The sequence below is a fragment of the Anastrepha ludens genome, chromosome 3 (assembly GCF_028408465.1).
Source record: "Anastrepha ludens isolate Willacy chromosome 3, idAnaLude1.1, whole genome shotgun sequence".
NCBI classification, from domain to species: Eukaryota; Metazoa; Arthropoda; class Insecta; order Diptera; family Tephritidae; genus Anastrepha; species Anastrepha ludens.
In genome coordinates, this window is record NC_071499.1 from 16506485 (window position 1) to 16524200 (window position 17716).

General features: G+C 43.1%; 1 protein-coding gene across 1 annotated transcript; it reads right to left on the bottom strand.

Moving 5' to 3' along the window:
* Window positions 1-13: 13 nt before the first annotated feature.
* Window positions 14-12953, bottom strand: LOC128857063 (replication factor C subunit 5). The gene is made up of 6 exons (XM_054092612.1): window positions 12810-12953; window positions 12690-12754; window positions 12177-12627; window positions 11889-12103; window positions 493-570; window positions 14-432 (listed from the first exon to the last, which is right to left on the bottom strand). The coding sequence occupies exons 1-6, from the start codon at window positions 12845-12847 to the stop codon at window positions 281-283; spliced, it is 999 nt and encodes a 332-aa protein (XP_053948587.1). The 5' UTR covers window positions 12848-12953; the 3' UTR covers window positions 14-280.
* Window positions 12954-17716: the final 4763 nt, after the last annotated feature.

Consider the following 17716-nt stretch of genomic DNA (forward strand, 5'->3'; position numbering starts at 1 on the left):
CGAAAGAACTCTCTTCATTCATACTTTTAATGTATTCATTTTTTAAGACAGAAGTTTACTACATAATTCACACTCCTGAGCTAATTATAACAAAACAAACGGATGGTATCAGTTTAGCATATCCACAGTCCACTATAGAAAGTAATCTTTTAGTTTACAAAGGCAGTGCGCAAGTTAACAAAATGAATAAATGAGCAAATGAAAAAGGGGTGCAAAAAAATGTGTTCTTCCTACGGCAGTAAAAAAATACTTTTTCGAGAGTAGCGATTCGTTGTCCGGTTTAACTCTCCAGCGATACCATGTCGCGGCAGATGAAGAATGCTGCAATCAATGCAGTTGTTTGAGGAGACTCAGTGCAACCTTTCGCCAAACGTTCCTCAATGTTGGCCATTTTTATAACTAGCTTGTTCATAACGCCCGGCGGGAGCTCCACTAAAAACAAACAAATTGTGAGAAGCAAAATTTATGTATGCAAATGATTTTTCAACTTACAGCGCATAACAAATAAATGTAAATCCGTGAGAATATCGCTCAGCGCTAGACCGCGCACAGATTTGATGCGTTGAATTTCTAAAACGGAAATGGAGAAAATGATGTAAATATCAGGAAACGAATTCATTAACTCTTTTAAAACACTATTATACAAAAGTTCTATCGAACTTCATCGGCAGTTCGTCCCGCACATTTATTTTGCACGGTATTACAAACGTTTTGAAGAAAATTTGTAATAATAGAATTTTAATAAAATTCGTAGTATCAGGTCAGTCCATAAGTTCGTGTGTCTTTAAAGGTGGTTTTAAAATTAATAAAAAAGATGTTTAAAGCATTTATTAATCAATAATATATTTTCCTTCATTATTTAGAATGTCTTCCCAACGTTTAGGCAAATTTTTAATTCCCTTCTCAAAAAAAATTGTTGTCCTTCGAGCCAAAATACGCTTCGATATCTCTTTTTATAGCTTCTTTTGAGGAGTAGTTCTTGTTACGCATATGGGATTGAAGTCCACGGAAAAGGTGATAATCACAAGGTGCAATATCCGGGGAGTATGGTGGAGGTCTTGCGTTGTGGTGGTGAAACAAAGCTTTGCGTCTATTCACTAAAGACGGTCGATTTTTGTTAAGTGCCTCATTCAGGTTGGATAGCTGATGGGAATAATAATCAGCAGTTATCGTCTGGTTTGGTTCCAGAAGTTTATAATGAACAATACCGGCCATATCCCACCAAATAGACAGGAGAATCTTCTTGGGGTTGAAGGCCATCTCTAGGGGTCGATTCTGGCGTTTCATCTTTATCTAACCATTGGCGTTTGCGAACAGGATTATGTTTCCTGGGCCTACCCCTAGATGAGCTAGACGAAGATGACCGGTGATATGCCTACACTGACAGGTCTACCAATGCTGTTAAAACAACAACAACAACGACAACAACAACAGGGTTATTGTAAAGGACCCATTTTTCATCACCAGTAACGATACGGTTCAAAAAACTTTCATTTTCAAGCTATTGCAGCAGCTGAAAACACACATTCACTCTCTGCTGCAGGTTGGCGACGGAAAGTCTATGCGGAACCCATTTTCCCAGCTTTGAAACCATTCTTAACTGAACCAGGTGCCTGTGAACTGTTCCATGCGATGAATTTAACCTCTGAGGTATCATATCGACTGTCAAATTTGGCTCAGCTTCCACGAGTTCGAGCAAAGGGTCGGAGTTAAAGACTTTAGGACGACCAGCGCGCGAGGCATCCTCCACGTCGCAGTTACCACTTCGGAATTTTGAAAACCACTTTTGCGCACACCTTACACTGACGATATCCTCTCCGTGAACAGGGTTTTATTTCTGCAGCAGCAGTTGTTGCATTTTTACTTTTATAAAAAAAATACAAAATATGCCTCTTATACGCGTTCGAAGATTCCATTTTATTTTTTAGCAGCACGTGCCTCTATCCGCGATTAAAATCACTTGCTGAATGCACAATATATTAAAGAAAATATATGTAAATATGTAGTTCCGTTATATTCCGCGAATAATTTTTTGTATGCAAAAGTCGTACAAAAGTGAAATTATGGGTAAAATACGCACGAACTTATGGACTGACCTGATATTATTGAGTAAAAATAGCTTTGAATCAAATCTTGAATTTATAAGGAATATTTTTAAACATGTACATACGCTTATTTTACTTTTCTGTGGATTTAAGTAAAATAAGCGTCTGTAATAGGGCATTTTTTCAAGCTTATGCAAAAATTCAGCATTTTTAACGTTAAATATTGCTATCAGTTCTTAATGGTAATTTACAAAAAGTACTATAAATCGAAAGGGGGGGTGAAGTGTACGTTGCATCTTGGGGGAATGCACACAGAGCCGTATGGCAGTTGTGCCAGTAGCCTAAAGACCGACCATTGTGGCAGAATGCCACTCCTGCACGAGGTGCCCCTGCTTTTAACCAAAAATGGCGGATCTAGAGAGGCATAACTCGAAAAAACCCGTAATCCTAGGTGTAATTCGAACTATGCCTATAGGATGAATGGCACTACGTAAGTGTGTCTTATAACGGTGACCTCCAGATATCGGGCGCCCTCTGGTTGTAATTAGCCTTACCGCGACACCGGGGCACTGTCGTGGCTCGACCTTCCCTTCCCCTTCACTCGTGGGACCACATGGCAGAGTCAAACAACTTATTAAAAAAGGCAGAAGTGCCTAATATAAACCAGGTCGATAACGACCTTTTGGTAAACAGTGCCGAATTACCAACAACATCGCAGGCAGCTAAGGGCAAACAGTGCCCTCCAACTGTCAGCGAAAGCACCGATATGGAAGTTGACGACATGGCCCTGGGGCCAGATGGCAAAGCTTCTACCATATCACCAGAGGAAGAGGAGAAACTATTATCTCCTCCCACTCGTGACACAGGAAGAAAGGACGAAGACAAGGTGCGGCTTTGCGGTGCCGCCAGAAAGCGCCTAAAGTACTTCCTGAGAAAAGGTCACAGCATTGACGAGGCAAGAGAGTTGGCTCAAAAACCAGCTGATCTGAAGCGACAACGCTCCAGCAGCACCACGCCAAAGCAAAGCTCCCCTAAACGTGCCAATTTACAGGGGAGCTCCAGCGTTGGAAAAAAGGCTGGAGAGACTACCGAAAAGGAAGGAACAAAGGCAGCAGTGCCTAATCCAGAAGTCAAGGTAGACTCAACAAAAATGTCTTACAAAGACGCGGCGTGTAGCACGAAGTTGGGAATAATTCCTCCTGACTATCCCACTACAGTATGGTCGACGGAAAGACTAACGGCCATACAACATGCTATCCTGGAGGCGATAAGGAAAAAGCAGACTGGCGCTGCAAAGCCCAAATTTAATAGCTGCACCTTTCGCCCAGGATATATAGTTATATCATGCGGCTGCGATGATACGGCTAATTGGCTAAAGGAAGTAGTTCCTAAGCTGAAGCCGTGGAAAGATGCACAGCTGAAGATTGTGCAGGAGGCGGACATACCGCGCCCACAAATCTTCGTTGGTCACTTTCCAGAATTGGACAGCCCCTCAACTGAGGATATTATTAGCCTCCTTGACGGCCAAAACGAGGGCCTCAACACCAATGACTGGCGGGTGCTCAACAGAGTGCGCAAGGGTACTGTGGTAGAAATTACCATTGCTATTGACCCAATCTCCGCAGAAGTCATAAAGACTTCCAACAACTGGTTGACTACGGGTTCGGTAAAACCCAACTTCGGCCAAAATCTAAAGGCCCGATTGATCCGCCTAAGGTTACCGAACAGGACCCTGACCCCTCGGCGAAACAAAGCTCCAAGGAAGCGGCAACTTTGACTCCAACGGCTTCAATAGCCCAGGACGATAAGGCCAGCTGCTCCAGACACGAGCCAGAAAAGCCAACAACATCCGGCACATGGCGCCATAACGTGGCCGAGGGTATCCGCATGCGACCCCCGCTGCAGGCTGATAAAAAAGCGCACAGCCACAACAAGGATCGAAGGGGGGATCAGATGTCCGCTGAGGAAGCAGTCCTGCCGAAAAGCAACCGAGGCAAGAAAAAGGCAGCTATTGCCAAACGAAGGATCACTAGATGACCTGGCCTAAGCGTAAACCCTACAACACCAGAAGGCAACTCGGATGCCTTCAAATAAATCTCCATCACGCAAAAGCAGCCTCGGACGTGCTTACGAGGAGATTTAACCAAGAACTCTTGGATGTAGCTTTCATTCAAGAACCATGGGTACGTAAAGGAGTCATTCAGGGACTCCAGAGCGCAAACGGTAAGTTGATATATGCTGCCAACAAAGACCGTCCCAGAGCGGCGTTGTTAATAAATAATCAACTAACCTTTATCCCAATATCACAGTTCATTACAGAAGACCTGGTGGCGATTTGGGTAAAAGTGCCAACGAGCAAAGGTTAGCATGAGGTAGTACTTGCCTCCGCCTACCTTCCAGGAGATGAGGTCACTGCTCCAACAAGGGAGGTTATAGCCCTGGTGGAATATTGTCAGCAAAAACGTCTCCGGTGGATCCTCTGCTGTGACGCAAATGCGCACCACACAGCGTGGGGAAGCACAAACATCAATCCAAGAGGTGAGTACCTTATTGAATTTCTACTTAGGTATAATATATCTATCTTAAACCGAGGCAACGAACCTACATTCATGAATGCAATCAGAGGTGAAGTCCTTGACATCACTCTCTCTAGCCATAATGCTTTGTCCGAAGTCTCAAATTGGCATGTGTCAGAGGAAACATCTATGTCGGATCACAGACATATTAGATTCGATATAGGTGCAACCAAACCACAAATGACAATTTACAGAAACCCCAGAAAAACTAACTGGGACTACTTTCACTTCTATTTAGAACAAAGTGTTAACTGCTCTAAGCGTCACATTCAGCTTACATCTGAGCTTGAGTTCGAATCGAACGAACTACATTCAAACATAATATCTGCGTTTCACGAAAGTTGCCCAGTAAAAGTGAAAAAGCCACAAAGAAATGTTCCTTGGTGGAATAGTACACTTTCCAACCTGCGTAAAGAAACAAGAACCCTATGGAATAGAGCTAAAGCAATGGGGGACTGGCCCTCCTACTCAACAGCCCTTACCAACTACAATAAAGAATTGTAAAGGGCTACTTGGAGGAATCACTGTGAAAAGATTTGTAGTCTTCCGGATGCTATTCGTATCCAAAAAGCCCTACTAAAAGATCACTCAAACGGCATTAGTACCCTGAAAAAGCCAGACGGAAGCTACACAAGGAATCCAGAGGAAACCAGTCAACTTCTGCTGGACACTCACTTCCCTGGATCACTTGTGCTAGACGAGATCTCTGTACCGGCAAAAACTACTACATCTGCGGGTGCTGAGAACTTAAAACTAGCAAACAAGCTATTCCATGAAAAGCGGGTACAATGGGCGATATCAACATTCAGCCCATATAAATCTCCTGGTCCTGATGGGATATTCCCCTGTCTTTTACAGCAGGGTGCACACCATATTATCCCTAATTTGACCAGACTATACAAAGCAAGCTTACTGCTAGGATATTTGCCTACAAAATGGGCTGAGGTTAAGGTCGTATTTATTCCAAAGGTAGGAAAAAAACCCGAACAATTGCCTAAATCATACAGACCAATTAGTCTCAGCTCATTTTTCCTTAAAACAATGGAAAAGATAGTTGATCAGTATATTAGGGAATACAATCTAGCTAAATTCCCACTGCATCGACTTCAATTTGCCTATCAACAGGGAAAATCCACTGAGACTGCAATACACAGCCTGGTAACAGTTATTGAAAAGGCTATTGAGTCCAAACAGATAGCTCTATGTGCATTTATTGACATATCAGTAGCTTTTGATAACACCTCCTATGAGGCAATCTATAATGCCCTATATCTAAAGGAGGTACCTGAACCCATCACTAGATGGATAATATTCATGCTGAAATCTAGGACGATCAGCACCGAACTAGGAGGAACAATCAAATCTATCAAAGCCACAAGAGGTTGCCCCCAAGGTGGCGTACTCTCTCCTCATCTGTGGACTCTAGTTATAGATGAACTTCTCCACAAACTGAATAACCTAGGATTTCACACTCAGGGTTACGCTGATGACCTAGTAGTTTATGTATTAGGCTGGCATGAGGGAACCATTTCCGATCGCATGCAGCAAGCCCTTACAATAATAAACAAATGGTGCACGGAAAAAGGGCTCTCCATCAACCCATCCAAAACAACACTTGTACCGTTTACTAGGAGAAGGAACATAAATCTCAAATGTCCGACCCTTAATAGAACAACACTTGAACTCTCGACAGAAGCGAACTATCTTGGCGTTAGTCTTGACAAAACGCTTACGTGGAACTCCCATATTGATAGAGTTACTTCAAAAGCCAGAAGGGCATTCTTTGCCTGTACAAGGCTTTTTGGTAAGACATGGGGACTAAGCCCTAGAATAACCTTCTGGACATTCACCACAGTTGTAAAACCCATAGTCACTTATGCATACTTAGCATGGTGGCCCAAGGTCAAGCAAAGAAAGGCGGCAAACGAATTAAGCAAACTGCATTGCCTGGTATGTGTTGGTATTACAGGGGCTATGAAAACGTGTCCCACGGATGCATTGGGTGTGCTCCTGAACATACCACCGCTTCTAATTCTAATTGAAAGGGAAGCTCGCTCGAGTGCCTTAAGACTAAAAGGTATATCTGAACTTAAAAGTGGGGATATGAAAGGACATTTAAAGATCTTAGAAGACTTCCTACATAGTCCCATTCTTCATAGGGATGATATACTATCACCCAAACCAATACTCTTCAGGAACTTCCAAGTTATAATCAATGAACGAACAGACTGGAGAACTAACTCTATCACCTTCAAACCTGGCTCCCAGCTATGGTTTACTGATGGGTCCAAATTGGAAAATGGTAAAACAGGGGCAGGAATCAATGGGCCCAAATTCAAAAAATCGATTCCGATGGGATCCTACCCAACAATATTCCCGGCAGAAATACATGCCATTGAAATATGTGTGAGAGAATGCCTTAGAAGGAAAATGAGAGGTACTCACATCTACATACTTTCAGATAGCCAAGCGGCTCTAAAAGCTATTCTATCAACAACTATCACCTCTAAATTGGTAAATGATTGCCTAAACCTCCTAAACACGTTAGGAAACCTCAACACAGTAACACTATGTTGGATTCTGGGACATGAAGGACATGAGGGAAATGAAATGGCTGACGACCTTGCAAAACAAGGAGCAAATATGCAACTTACTGGTTGTTGTTGTTGTTGTTTTAACAGCATAGTTAGCCCTGTCAGTGTAGGTATATCATCTGTCGTCTTCGTCTAGCTCATCTAGGGGTAGGCCCAGGAAACATGCTGTTTCGACGGGTTGGGTCCAGAGGGAGAGGGGGGTTAGATGAGTCTGATTAAGGGGGCATGTGAAGAGGTGGTTAGTGTCGTGCGGGGTACCTTCACATGCCGGACATGTGTTTGGTATGTCGGGGTCAATTCTGGATAAGTAGGAGTTTAACCTGCTACAATATCCAGAACGTAATTGTGCCAATGTTACACGAGTCTCACGGGGAAGCTGGAGCTCTTCATCTGCAATGGGTGGTGGTTGGACTCCGATTACGGCATTCACGGGACGGGAGTTCATGAAGGTGGTAACGGACTCCCGGTGAATGTCGTTTATTGACTGTCTGAATACTGTCCGGTCCAGTAGGTCTCGGTCAGTTTTGTCCTGGAGTTCGTCAGCGTAGTCGAGGAGGTGTCTCCTGACGTGCCTGGGAGGCGGCTCAGGCTCAAGCAGGTGTCTGCAGGGGTGAAACCTGCGGTAACACCCCAGCAGGAACTGCTTGCTGAGCAGTTTGTTGTGCTCCGCGACTGGGAGCATTTGTGCCTCGTTGTGCAGGTGTTGTATGGGTGACATCAGGAGGCACCCGGTCGCTGTCCGAATGGCGGTATTCTGACATGTCTGAAGCTTTATCCACTGCGAATCACTAGTGCCAGGCGACCAGACAGGCGCAGCATAGTTTAGAACCGGCCGGCCAATTGCCTTAAATGTCGAAAGCAACAGTTCTTTGTCCTTGCCCCAAGTGCTGCCGGCCAGCGATTTGAGGACCTTGTTGCGATTTTGGACTTTAGTGGCAATTGCGGTTGTGTGCGCAGAGAAGGAGAGCAAGCTGTCAAAGGTTACACCCAAAATTTTGGGGTTATTCACAGTCGGAATTGGTGTGTCGTCGACTTTTACCTTAAGGGACAGCTTGACCTCCTTTGTCCAGGTGGTGAAAAGGGTCGCCGTGGACTTAGTGGGGGAAAGTTGGAGATTCCTCGCAGTGAAAAAGCGAGAAAGGTCGGTGAGGTAGTTGTTCACTTTGGAACACAGGCCATCGATGTCATTGCCCGACGCCATTATCGTGCAGTCGTCAGCGTATGAGATCAGGGAAACTCCCGCTGGTGGTTGGGGGAGCTTCGAGATGTAGAAGTTAAAAAGCAAGGGTGAAAGGACACCACCCTGCGGTACGCCTTGCTTAATCTTCCTCTGCCTTGACATTTGATCTCGAAAAATCACTGACGAGTGCCGACCGCTCAGGTAGTTCGCGGACCACCTCTTCAGCCCTGGCGGGAGTGTCGACTGATAAATATCATCTAGTAGCGTGGAATGGCTGACTGTATCGAAAGCCTTCTTTAGGTCCAACGCTACTAGGACAGTCCTCTCGCAGGGGCGGTTTTGGTTAAGCCCGCGATTTACCTGGGCGTTTATGGCGGTGAGTGCCGTGGTGGTGCTGTGCACTCGTCGGAATCCGTGCTGATGTGGGGCTGGGGCCAGGTGGGTCGTGAAGAGTGGGAGTAGGAGGGCTTCAAGTGTCTTCACTACTGGGGAAAGGAGAGTTATCGGCCGATAAGACTCCCCTTGGTTGGCGGGTTTCCCAGGTTTCAATAGTGGGACCACTCTCCCTGCTTTCCACTTGTCAGGGATGATGAGAGTGGCCAGAGACAAATTGAAGACCCTTGTGAGGTATCCTACTCCCAGGGGTCCCAGATGCTTCAGCATCAGCGCGTTAAGTCCGTCAGGGCCAATGGCTTTCGAAGATTTCGACTTGTTGATGGCCCCCTGAACCTCATCACCGGAGAAAGTAAGTGGCGCACTGTCGTTCGTCAGTTTGTGCAGCCTTCTGGTAACACGACGTTTGGTTCTGTCGCCCGGAGGATGCAGTGTAAACAGCCGGCTAAAATAGCTCGCGCATCTCTTCGGGTCCGACGAAGTACAGCCGTTGAAGGTGATAGCCACCTTGTCGTTGTGTTTCGTCGGGTTCGACAAGGACCTAACGGTGGACCAGAGCTTACTCACTCCGGAGGTGAGGTTACAAGTCTTCAGGTGCTCAACCCATTTAGTCCGCTTATGTTGATTTACCAGTTGCCGGATCTCCAAATTGAGATCCCTTATGCGGGGATCCCCGGGATCGGCCTGGCGTAGGTGGTCACGCTCGTTTGCTAAACTGGCTGCTTCTGCTGGGAAGTGGGGACGGATGTCCTTATAACATCCAGCTGGGATGAAGCGAGCCGCAGCAGCTGTGAGCACCTTGCGGAATGCGCGTTCGCCGACGCGCACATCAGTGGGGATGGGAAGAGCGGCGAAGGTGTCCTCGGTGAATTCCGTGAAGCCGGCCCAATTAGCTTTTATAAAGTTAAAATAGGACCGGTGATTCGCGGAAACGAAATCGGCAGGTCTCTCGATCGAGACGATAATGGGCAAGTGGTCTGATGCAAGCGATAGCATAGGTCGCCACGTTATGCTATTTATCAGACCCGCGCTAGCTATTGTTAGGTCAGGCGAGCTGCTACAATTGCCCACTACCCTGGTGGGGGCGTCGTCGTTCACTGTGCTGAATGTCGAGTCGTCTATCTGCTCTGCCAATTGCTGTCCCCTACGATAATTTGGCAGGCTTGAATGCCAAAGATCGTGATGCGCATTGAAGTCACCTACAACCAATCGGTTTTCACCTCTGATGAGCGCACCTATATCAGGGTGATATCCTGCCGGGCAGCAGGTGACAGGGAGTATGTATATATTAAAAATTTCGAGCTCGGAATCGCCTGACCGGACAGCTATGCCTTGACATTCTAAGGTGCTGTCCCTGGGGTCGATTCCTTCATCGATAAGACGATACTGCACAGTGTGGTGGACTATAAACGCTAGGCCACCACCGTTGTCTCGCTCGCGATCGTGTCTGTGCACGTTATAGCCATCCCTGGTGATCAGAGATGACCTAGCGTGCAACTTTGTTTCTTGGACCGCAGCTATCTTGATACTGTGCCGGTTCATAAAGTCGACTATCTCGTCGACCTTACTCGTAAGTCCGTTGCAGTTAAACTGGAGAAGCTTGAAGCTTCTCGGTGAGGTCAGTGTAATCCGGGGGGTGAGGGACGCGTGGGGTTGTCTACGTTGGACCTGCTGTGCAATCCACTGTGGTTGTTGCGGCCTGATGGTGGTGGGCGGCCGCTCCTCCGGGGGAGGTAGTGGGTGCAGAGCTCTGCAGCAGGGGGCAACGTAGGCAGTTGTCCACTCACGGGTGGTGCGCAGGCCGGAACATCTCCGAAAATGGCACCAGCCATTGCAGGAATTGCACTGGACTGATACCAGATTCCGAGGTATTACGGTCTGACACACGGAACAGACTGTACGGGGGACCAGGAGCTGCTGGTTTGTCCCCGCACTGGGGTTGGAGCAGGAAGGGATAGGAGGGGTTAAAGGGGAGTTGTGTTGCTCCGATAGGCTCCTCACCGTGGAGGTGTGGGTTGTGGTGGCGGTTGGTAGTGCCGGCCTATCAGGGGGTGTGGTAGCCGTGGAGGCATCAGACGCCTGTTGGCGGGAGCAACACGTGGCCACATACCGTGTGGACCACTCCCTGTGCGACTTAAGGCCTGAGCAGGTCTTAAGGTGGCTCCACCCGTTGCACTTATTGCACCTAACCGAGGTGGAGTTCGGGTGGAGCCGTTGATGGCAGACGCAGCAGTAGAATACCTCTGGCCCAGGGTTGGATTCGACACCAGCCCTGAGGAGAAGTATTTGGAGCAGGTTAGCTGCGGGAGTTTGCTCCTGTGACGTAAGGGGTGGGGTGATATACGATACACTAGACAGGGCTAGTGTACTGGGGCGGCAGCCCTTGGTCGGGAATAAAAACCCGAGTCATTCCGGTAACGTAGAACCGGCTGCCATGGGAATGGCTTACTGGTCCTGAGCCTTTCTGTGAACTGACAAAAGGCCACATTAATGAATTCCTTAGGAAATGGGAGGACAGAAAAATTGCCGCACACTGGCTAAACTGTGCCGGTCAGCGTCAAGCCAAACTATTCCTAAGTCCCAACAAAGGAATATCTGACAAACTTCTCTCACTAAACAGATTAGATCTGCGTCTTTTAACCGGATACCTTACAGGTCACTGCAGCCTGAGGTACCATCTAAACAATATTGGTCTATCCGAGACCAATGTCTGCCGTTTTTGCGAAATGGACATAGAAAGCTCAGAACATGTGCTTTGTGAATGTCCTGCGTTGGGCAGACAAAGACTTCACCACCTTGGTGGTATCGTAGTATCTCCATGCAATCTTTGAAACAACAAACCCAAAACTGTGCTAAAATTTCTAAAAAGCCTAAAACTCTAGGGTTACAAAATAGGCCTTTCACAATAGATCAGCTCTGGTCGCAGTGCGTAATGGCCTTCTAATAATAGTAATAAATCGAAAGGCTGATATAGTGACAACATTTGTGTGCTATAAATTTTAAATTCGATCCACGCACTTATAATATTATATTATAAGCACATTTATCGTGGTAGTAATGGAAAGCCAATACAAAAAACAGTCTCTCAAAATACACTCACCATCGTAAGCCTGCTCGAAATTCTCTGTGGATAGCAGTGTCTGCAAAGTACGTTCTATATCACTGCGTAATGGATGACCAACACAGGTGTATACATTATCTTCATTAACGACATCGAATGCCATTGAGGTACTTTGCAAGACATTGAGCACCTTGCGCATATCACCTTTGGAAAGTGTCATCAGCGCTTTTTTGCCATCTTCAGTGACATTGAGACTACAAATAGTTTGAAAAAAAAAAACAGCAATAGATTCACAAATTCAGCATTCATATAAACGTAGCGCCATACTTCTCCTTTTCAATAATCGTATCCAGTCGCGGTAATATTTGCTCAGGCGAGAGTGGCGCAAAGCGGTAACGCGTACAACGTGACTGCAATGCTGGTATAATTTTGCTTAGATAATTGCAAATTATACAGAAACGCACATTCTCCGTATACTTTTCAATAATACGTCGCAGCGCATTTTGTGCATCATTCGTCATAGCATCAGCCTCATCTAAGACAATCAATTTGAAGGTGCCACTGAAAATGGTGCGAGTTGAGGCGAAATTCAGTATTTGTCCACGCACAATGCCAATACCGCGATCATCGGAAGCATTCAACTCAAGTACCATTGATTTGAATTGCGCTGGACTGTAGAGTTGCTTTGCGCAGGCGAGAATGGTGCTGGTTTTGCCGGTACCGGGAGGGCCATAGAAGAGCAAATGGGGCAACTGTTTTTGACTGATGAAGCGATTTACTGGTGGGTGTATGGAATAATGACAGTTAAATTTGAACATTTATTTAAATATAGTAGCTTACTTGTAGAGATAATTTCCTCGTGTGAGATTAAATCGTCCAGCTTTGAAGGTCGATATTTCTCTACCCTGTAAAGAATTTACATTACGAATTTGATATTCCATTAGTATTAATTCAACTTACCATGGCATTCGACATTCTTTATCAGTCTTGTCTGTCATTTTCGAGTAATTTTGCAAAAGTAATTGCCAATAAATATAAATAAGTGTAAGAGGAAATTGGCGCCGGTTGCTGTCAATAACAAACAGCTGTGTTTAGCGTGCCTACGTTTTGTTATTGTCGCTCTTTGAAGGGTTGCTTTTCATGCGTGTGGTGATGCCATGCCATGAAATTATTTGTATGGCCACTTGCACAAAGTAAATATCAAATTTCAATGGAGTACTAAAAACAAAAAAAATTATAATAGATTTAACAAAAAAATTACTAGTAGATTAAAAATACAAATAATAATAGAAATAATAATTATTATAAATATTATGAAAAATACAAATAATATAAAGTAAATGTTTTTCTTCTTTCAGTCAACTGCCTCATCAACTACACACTTTTTTACGCCTTCATTCCAGCGAAATTCCCAAATTCCAGTGCAGTGGGTGGACACTTTCCATTTACAATGTAGGTAAGTCAAATTCTACTATTTGTTATGATAACGGAATGTGAAGGATGGTTTGAATGATTGCGTGTATGTGAATGTGTGCATGAATGTGGCTTTGCATATTTACTGCGCTATTTGTTGGTATGCACATAATCAGCGGGTGATAAATGAATATGCATAAAGAAGCGAGTACAAACATATGTATGTATGTATATATGTATGTAAGTATGTATATCGTTCTGAAAGTGCGAAGCAAATAGTAAAAATAGGTAATATAATATTTAGAAAATAGAAAAGGGGAAATGTTGAAAATTCCGATGAACCGGCTAAAGCGAGTTCAACTAATAGTAGAGTATGAAGGAATTTATAAAAAAGTATAAATTGCGTCATAAGGTAATTATTTAATTATTTAATTTTTGGAAAAGTGCGCGTAGATTTAAAAATTACCGCTTTCACTCTCTTTAAGTATGGATAATTCCGGTTTCATAGGTACATATATAGCTGGTAGATGTTTTCTTTGTAATGAGAAAATAATTGGTATTTGTTACTTTTGCAAATGAAGGAAGAATAAATTAAATAAAAATAAATCATTGAATCAATTGAACATATGTTTAACGTTTTTATGGGTATCGGTGGTCATATATTTGCATTTAAAATAATACTTTTTAGTTAGAGCGCAGAATAAACCTGCGTAAGTTGTATAGTGCCAGCAGAACGCGGACAATCGCGGTAATAGCGTAGCCACACCAAATTTAGCGAAGTCCTCAACCATCTGTGTGATCCTTATGCCAGAAAAATGTGAAACACAGATGGCGCTCTAAACAGTTAGAAGGCGTTGTTACTAAGCAACGACAGGTGGGAATTCCTCACTATTTAGGACTGGTAGCGGCAAAATAGATTAACGAAACCAACGCAAGACTGAGTCTTTTCGAGGCCCTATGCTCCCGAGTGGAGTGAACAAGGAAAAAAAAAGTTGCATGTAGTAATGGGTCAAAGCGAGTTATATAGGGTGATCAATTTAGAGGTATCAGATTTTAAATTGAAATAAAATAATGAAAATTTAAATTGATTGGGCAATCTTTAGTATTTTTGTGTAGAACCGTTCATGATATTTATTTTTTGTACAGGGTGGGCCATATAGCGTTTGCTTTTTGAACCACCTTTTTTTTGAGAATGGTAACACAAATGACATGTCAAATGTGTTCATAATTTACTTAGAGGTTTGAAATTTACGAAATGGGACGCTATACGCTTGAACAAAATTGGGAAATATTGAAAACCTATTTCCAAAGTGGTGAGTCTTCTTCTTCTTTTCTGATTTTCACATCGGTGGCTACGTCAATAAGCAAAATTGTCGGATTTGGGGCTCAGAAAATCCACACGTTACTGTAGAGAAGCAAATGCATCCACAACGAGTCACTGTTTGGTGCGGTTTTTGGTCTGGCGGCATCATCGGCCATTTTTTTTCGAAAATGAGCGAGGAGCCGCGGTTACAGTAAATGGCGAGCGTTACGTGACATTGTATCCAAAAATTTAAGAGGATGACATCGACGACATTTGGTTTCAACAAGACTGTGCAACTTGTCACACTGCCAAAGTTACACTCGAACTTTTGGCTACCGTTTTTGAATTCCGAATAATCAGCCGAAATTCCGATATCACTTGGCCGCCTCGGAGCTGTGATTTAAGCCCGTTGGACTATTTTTTGTTAAAAATTGCTAAACAATTGGGTTAATCGAATGGCCTACTGTAAAGCCAGTCGTGGCAGTTATTATTTTACGATATTATTTTTCATTCCTAAATGACAATGTTCAATCTTCAAAATAAAACAAAAATTTTGAAAAAATATTGATTAGTTTTTGTTTTTTATAGCCGATTCAAAAAGCAAATTTTACATGGCCCACCCTCTATGAAGAAAATCCCTTTAAAATGTTCAGCTATCCGTAAACACCCAATATTGAATGATCCGCTGGAGGATTTTAGTCGGTATTTCGTAATAACTTTAGTAATGTTGGCTCCCAATGCCTCAATCGAAGCTGGTTTATATAGAATCTACAAAGCATTTAGACTTTACATACCTTCACGAATAAAAATCCAAAGGCCACGATCTTGGTGGCCAATCATTGTTTCACGGGCTGTATGGCAAGTAGCGCCGTCTTGTGAAAACCAGTTGTTTTGAAGATCACAGGCTTCAATTTCCGCCATCAAAAAGTCGTCTTTGACGAAAAAAAAGGTAATTTTTTAATCGCTTCTATGATTAATACAATAGTTTAGTTGAAATTAAGGAAATATGGAGCAAAATTTTGAAAATTAAAAGTAGAGTTTAAAAAAAAAAATTATTTATAAGAAATAATATATAAGACTTAAACTAATACGAGAACGTGTACTAGCTACCGGTACATATTAACATATTCCATGGGTAATATTATATTATGAAGATATTCAAACTGAAAAACTGTCTGGCATATAGCCCTCACAACGATACCCCTCCCTAGTGTTTTTAGTTTTCACCACCTTCATAACTAAACTTTGTGTGCCCACTTATGTGTATATTATTATTTATTTATTTATTAATCAACAAGCATGTTTGCATACTATAAGGTATACATATATGTATATACAAGTAAAAACCTTACGACAAGAGTCTTATAAGTAACTTCTTAAAGGTAAACGTAGGGTAAGAAAAGACTAAGGAACAAGAATAAGCATTCAATTGAGCTAGCGTTCTCCTAGAAGTAGCACTAATACCATAAACAATTTTAACAAGACCCACAAGAAATAATTCATTATAACGGAAAATGTGTGAGAGAGCATTGAAATTAATTTTATTGAGCAGACACGGGGAATCTATTGAGCGCGCACAAATATCAGAGAGAAAATGTTACAACAACAACAACAACATCAGAGACAAAACACATCCACAACGTTAATAAGCAACGAGAGCGATGTAACGGAATGGGATCAACGAATTTCATCGAGCGCAAAGCAAAGCGCACAAAAGCTCTCTGAACTTAGTGTCTATCTATATAGACTCTATGAAACGGTCTCCGAACACATACCGCGAATTCTAACCTTAACCAAACTAAGGACGAGTACAACAGTTTGAAAGTATAGGAATCAGAAAACGAAGAACTATTTCAGAGGCCAACATTGCAAACGATTAAGAAATAATTTATTTTGTGCGGATGGTGAAGTTGAGCTTGGAGTCAAAATAAACATCCAGGTCTTGTAATTCTCTAGTTATCTTTACCGGCATAAAAAGTATAGTGACATTTAATAATGTTGAGGAACGATTGATTACGCACATACTCGTACCAATACTATGGGTTTTTCAATTAGAGGTGTTGTTATTTTGATATTAAGAAAAAATTATATTTTTTAATATAATATAAATGATCGGATGTTTATTTCATTATAAAGAGGAAGGTATGCCGTTAACAGTGGAAAATAACATCGGGCAAATTATCAACACGACGATGCTTACAGGACAATTTTCCATAACCTTTTCATGAAATTTTCCATAACCGAATTGCAAATTGGCTGCCCTATGTCCTCGATAGCCTCACGAATTCCATCTTTGAAGTCTTGAGTCTACCTTTGGCTGTTAGCGTGGACCTTCCCTTTCACCTGACTCCAAAGAAAAGAGTCACAAGGTGTTAAATCACAAGATCTCGGTGACCAATTGTGATCACCTCTTCGAGAGATAACACGGTCCGGAAACTTTTCCCGTAAAGGATCAATGGTTTCGTTGCTTGTGTGGCACGTAGCGCCACGTAGCGTTGAAAATAAACGTTGTCCAGATTAATACCATCTAATTCCGCCCATACAAAATCGTTAATCATCTCTCGATAGCTCAATCCTATTCAAAATAACCCCTGTTATAGGAAAACCCTTTATAAAAGTTATTCAACTCACTCTGGAGAGTGGATAAACCTTCTGGACATGTAATTTCATAAAAGATTTCTAGATCATCTACATACGTATAGAAGAAAATTGCACATAGAAAAACAGGAGGGAAATCGTTAATGATGAGTATAAATAGTAACGAACCTAGAACACTCCCTTGGGGGAAACCAGACGAAACAACAAAAGAATAAGTCGACACATTATCGAGCCGAAGGACACAGTGTCTATTATCAAGATAGGAAGTTAGCCGCTTTAGAAATTGACAGTGAAAGCCGTAACCCTCAAGTTTATCTCTTAATATTGGGTGAGATACCCCATCAAAAGAGGTATGGATGGCATCCATTTGGCAACGCCTTTGAAAGGTATCAAATAATCCTCCGTAAAGGCGGCTAAATTCGTTAACGTAGACTTGCCCGGAGCAAACCTTATACAAACGGGCAAAGCTTCGACCTTAAGCTAATAGAGAATTTGTAGAGGTAAGAAGAGCGGCAGCTCCAAGGAAGCCGGAAAATAAAGCATTCTTTTCAGA

What these genes read in the sequence shown, in the direction of transcription:
- LOC128857063 (XM_054092612.1), bottom strand. Translation starts at nt 12,847, where the DNA reads ATGACAGACAAGACTGATAAAGAATGTCGAATGCCATG. An exon ending in CGAGGAAATTATCTCTACAA is followed by an intron (nt 12,628 to 12,689) that starts GTAAGCTACTAT and finishes TACACCCACCAG; the next exon opens with TAAATCGCTTCATCAGTCAA. An exon ending in ACATTTATTTGTTATGCGCT is followed by an intron (nt 433 to 492) that starts GTAAGTTGAAAA and finishes GTTTGTTTTTAG; the next exon opens with TGGAGCTCCCGCCGGGCGTT.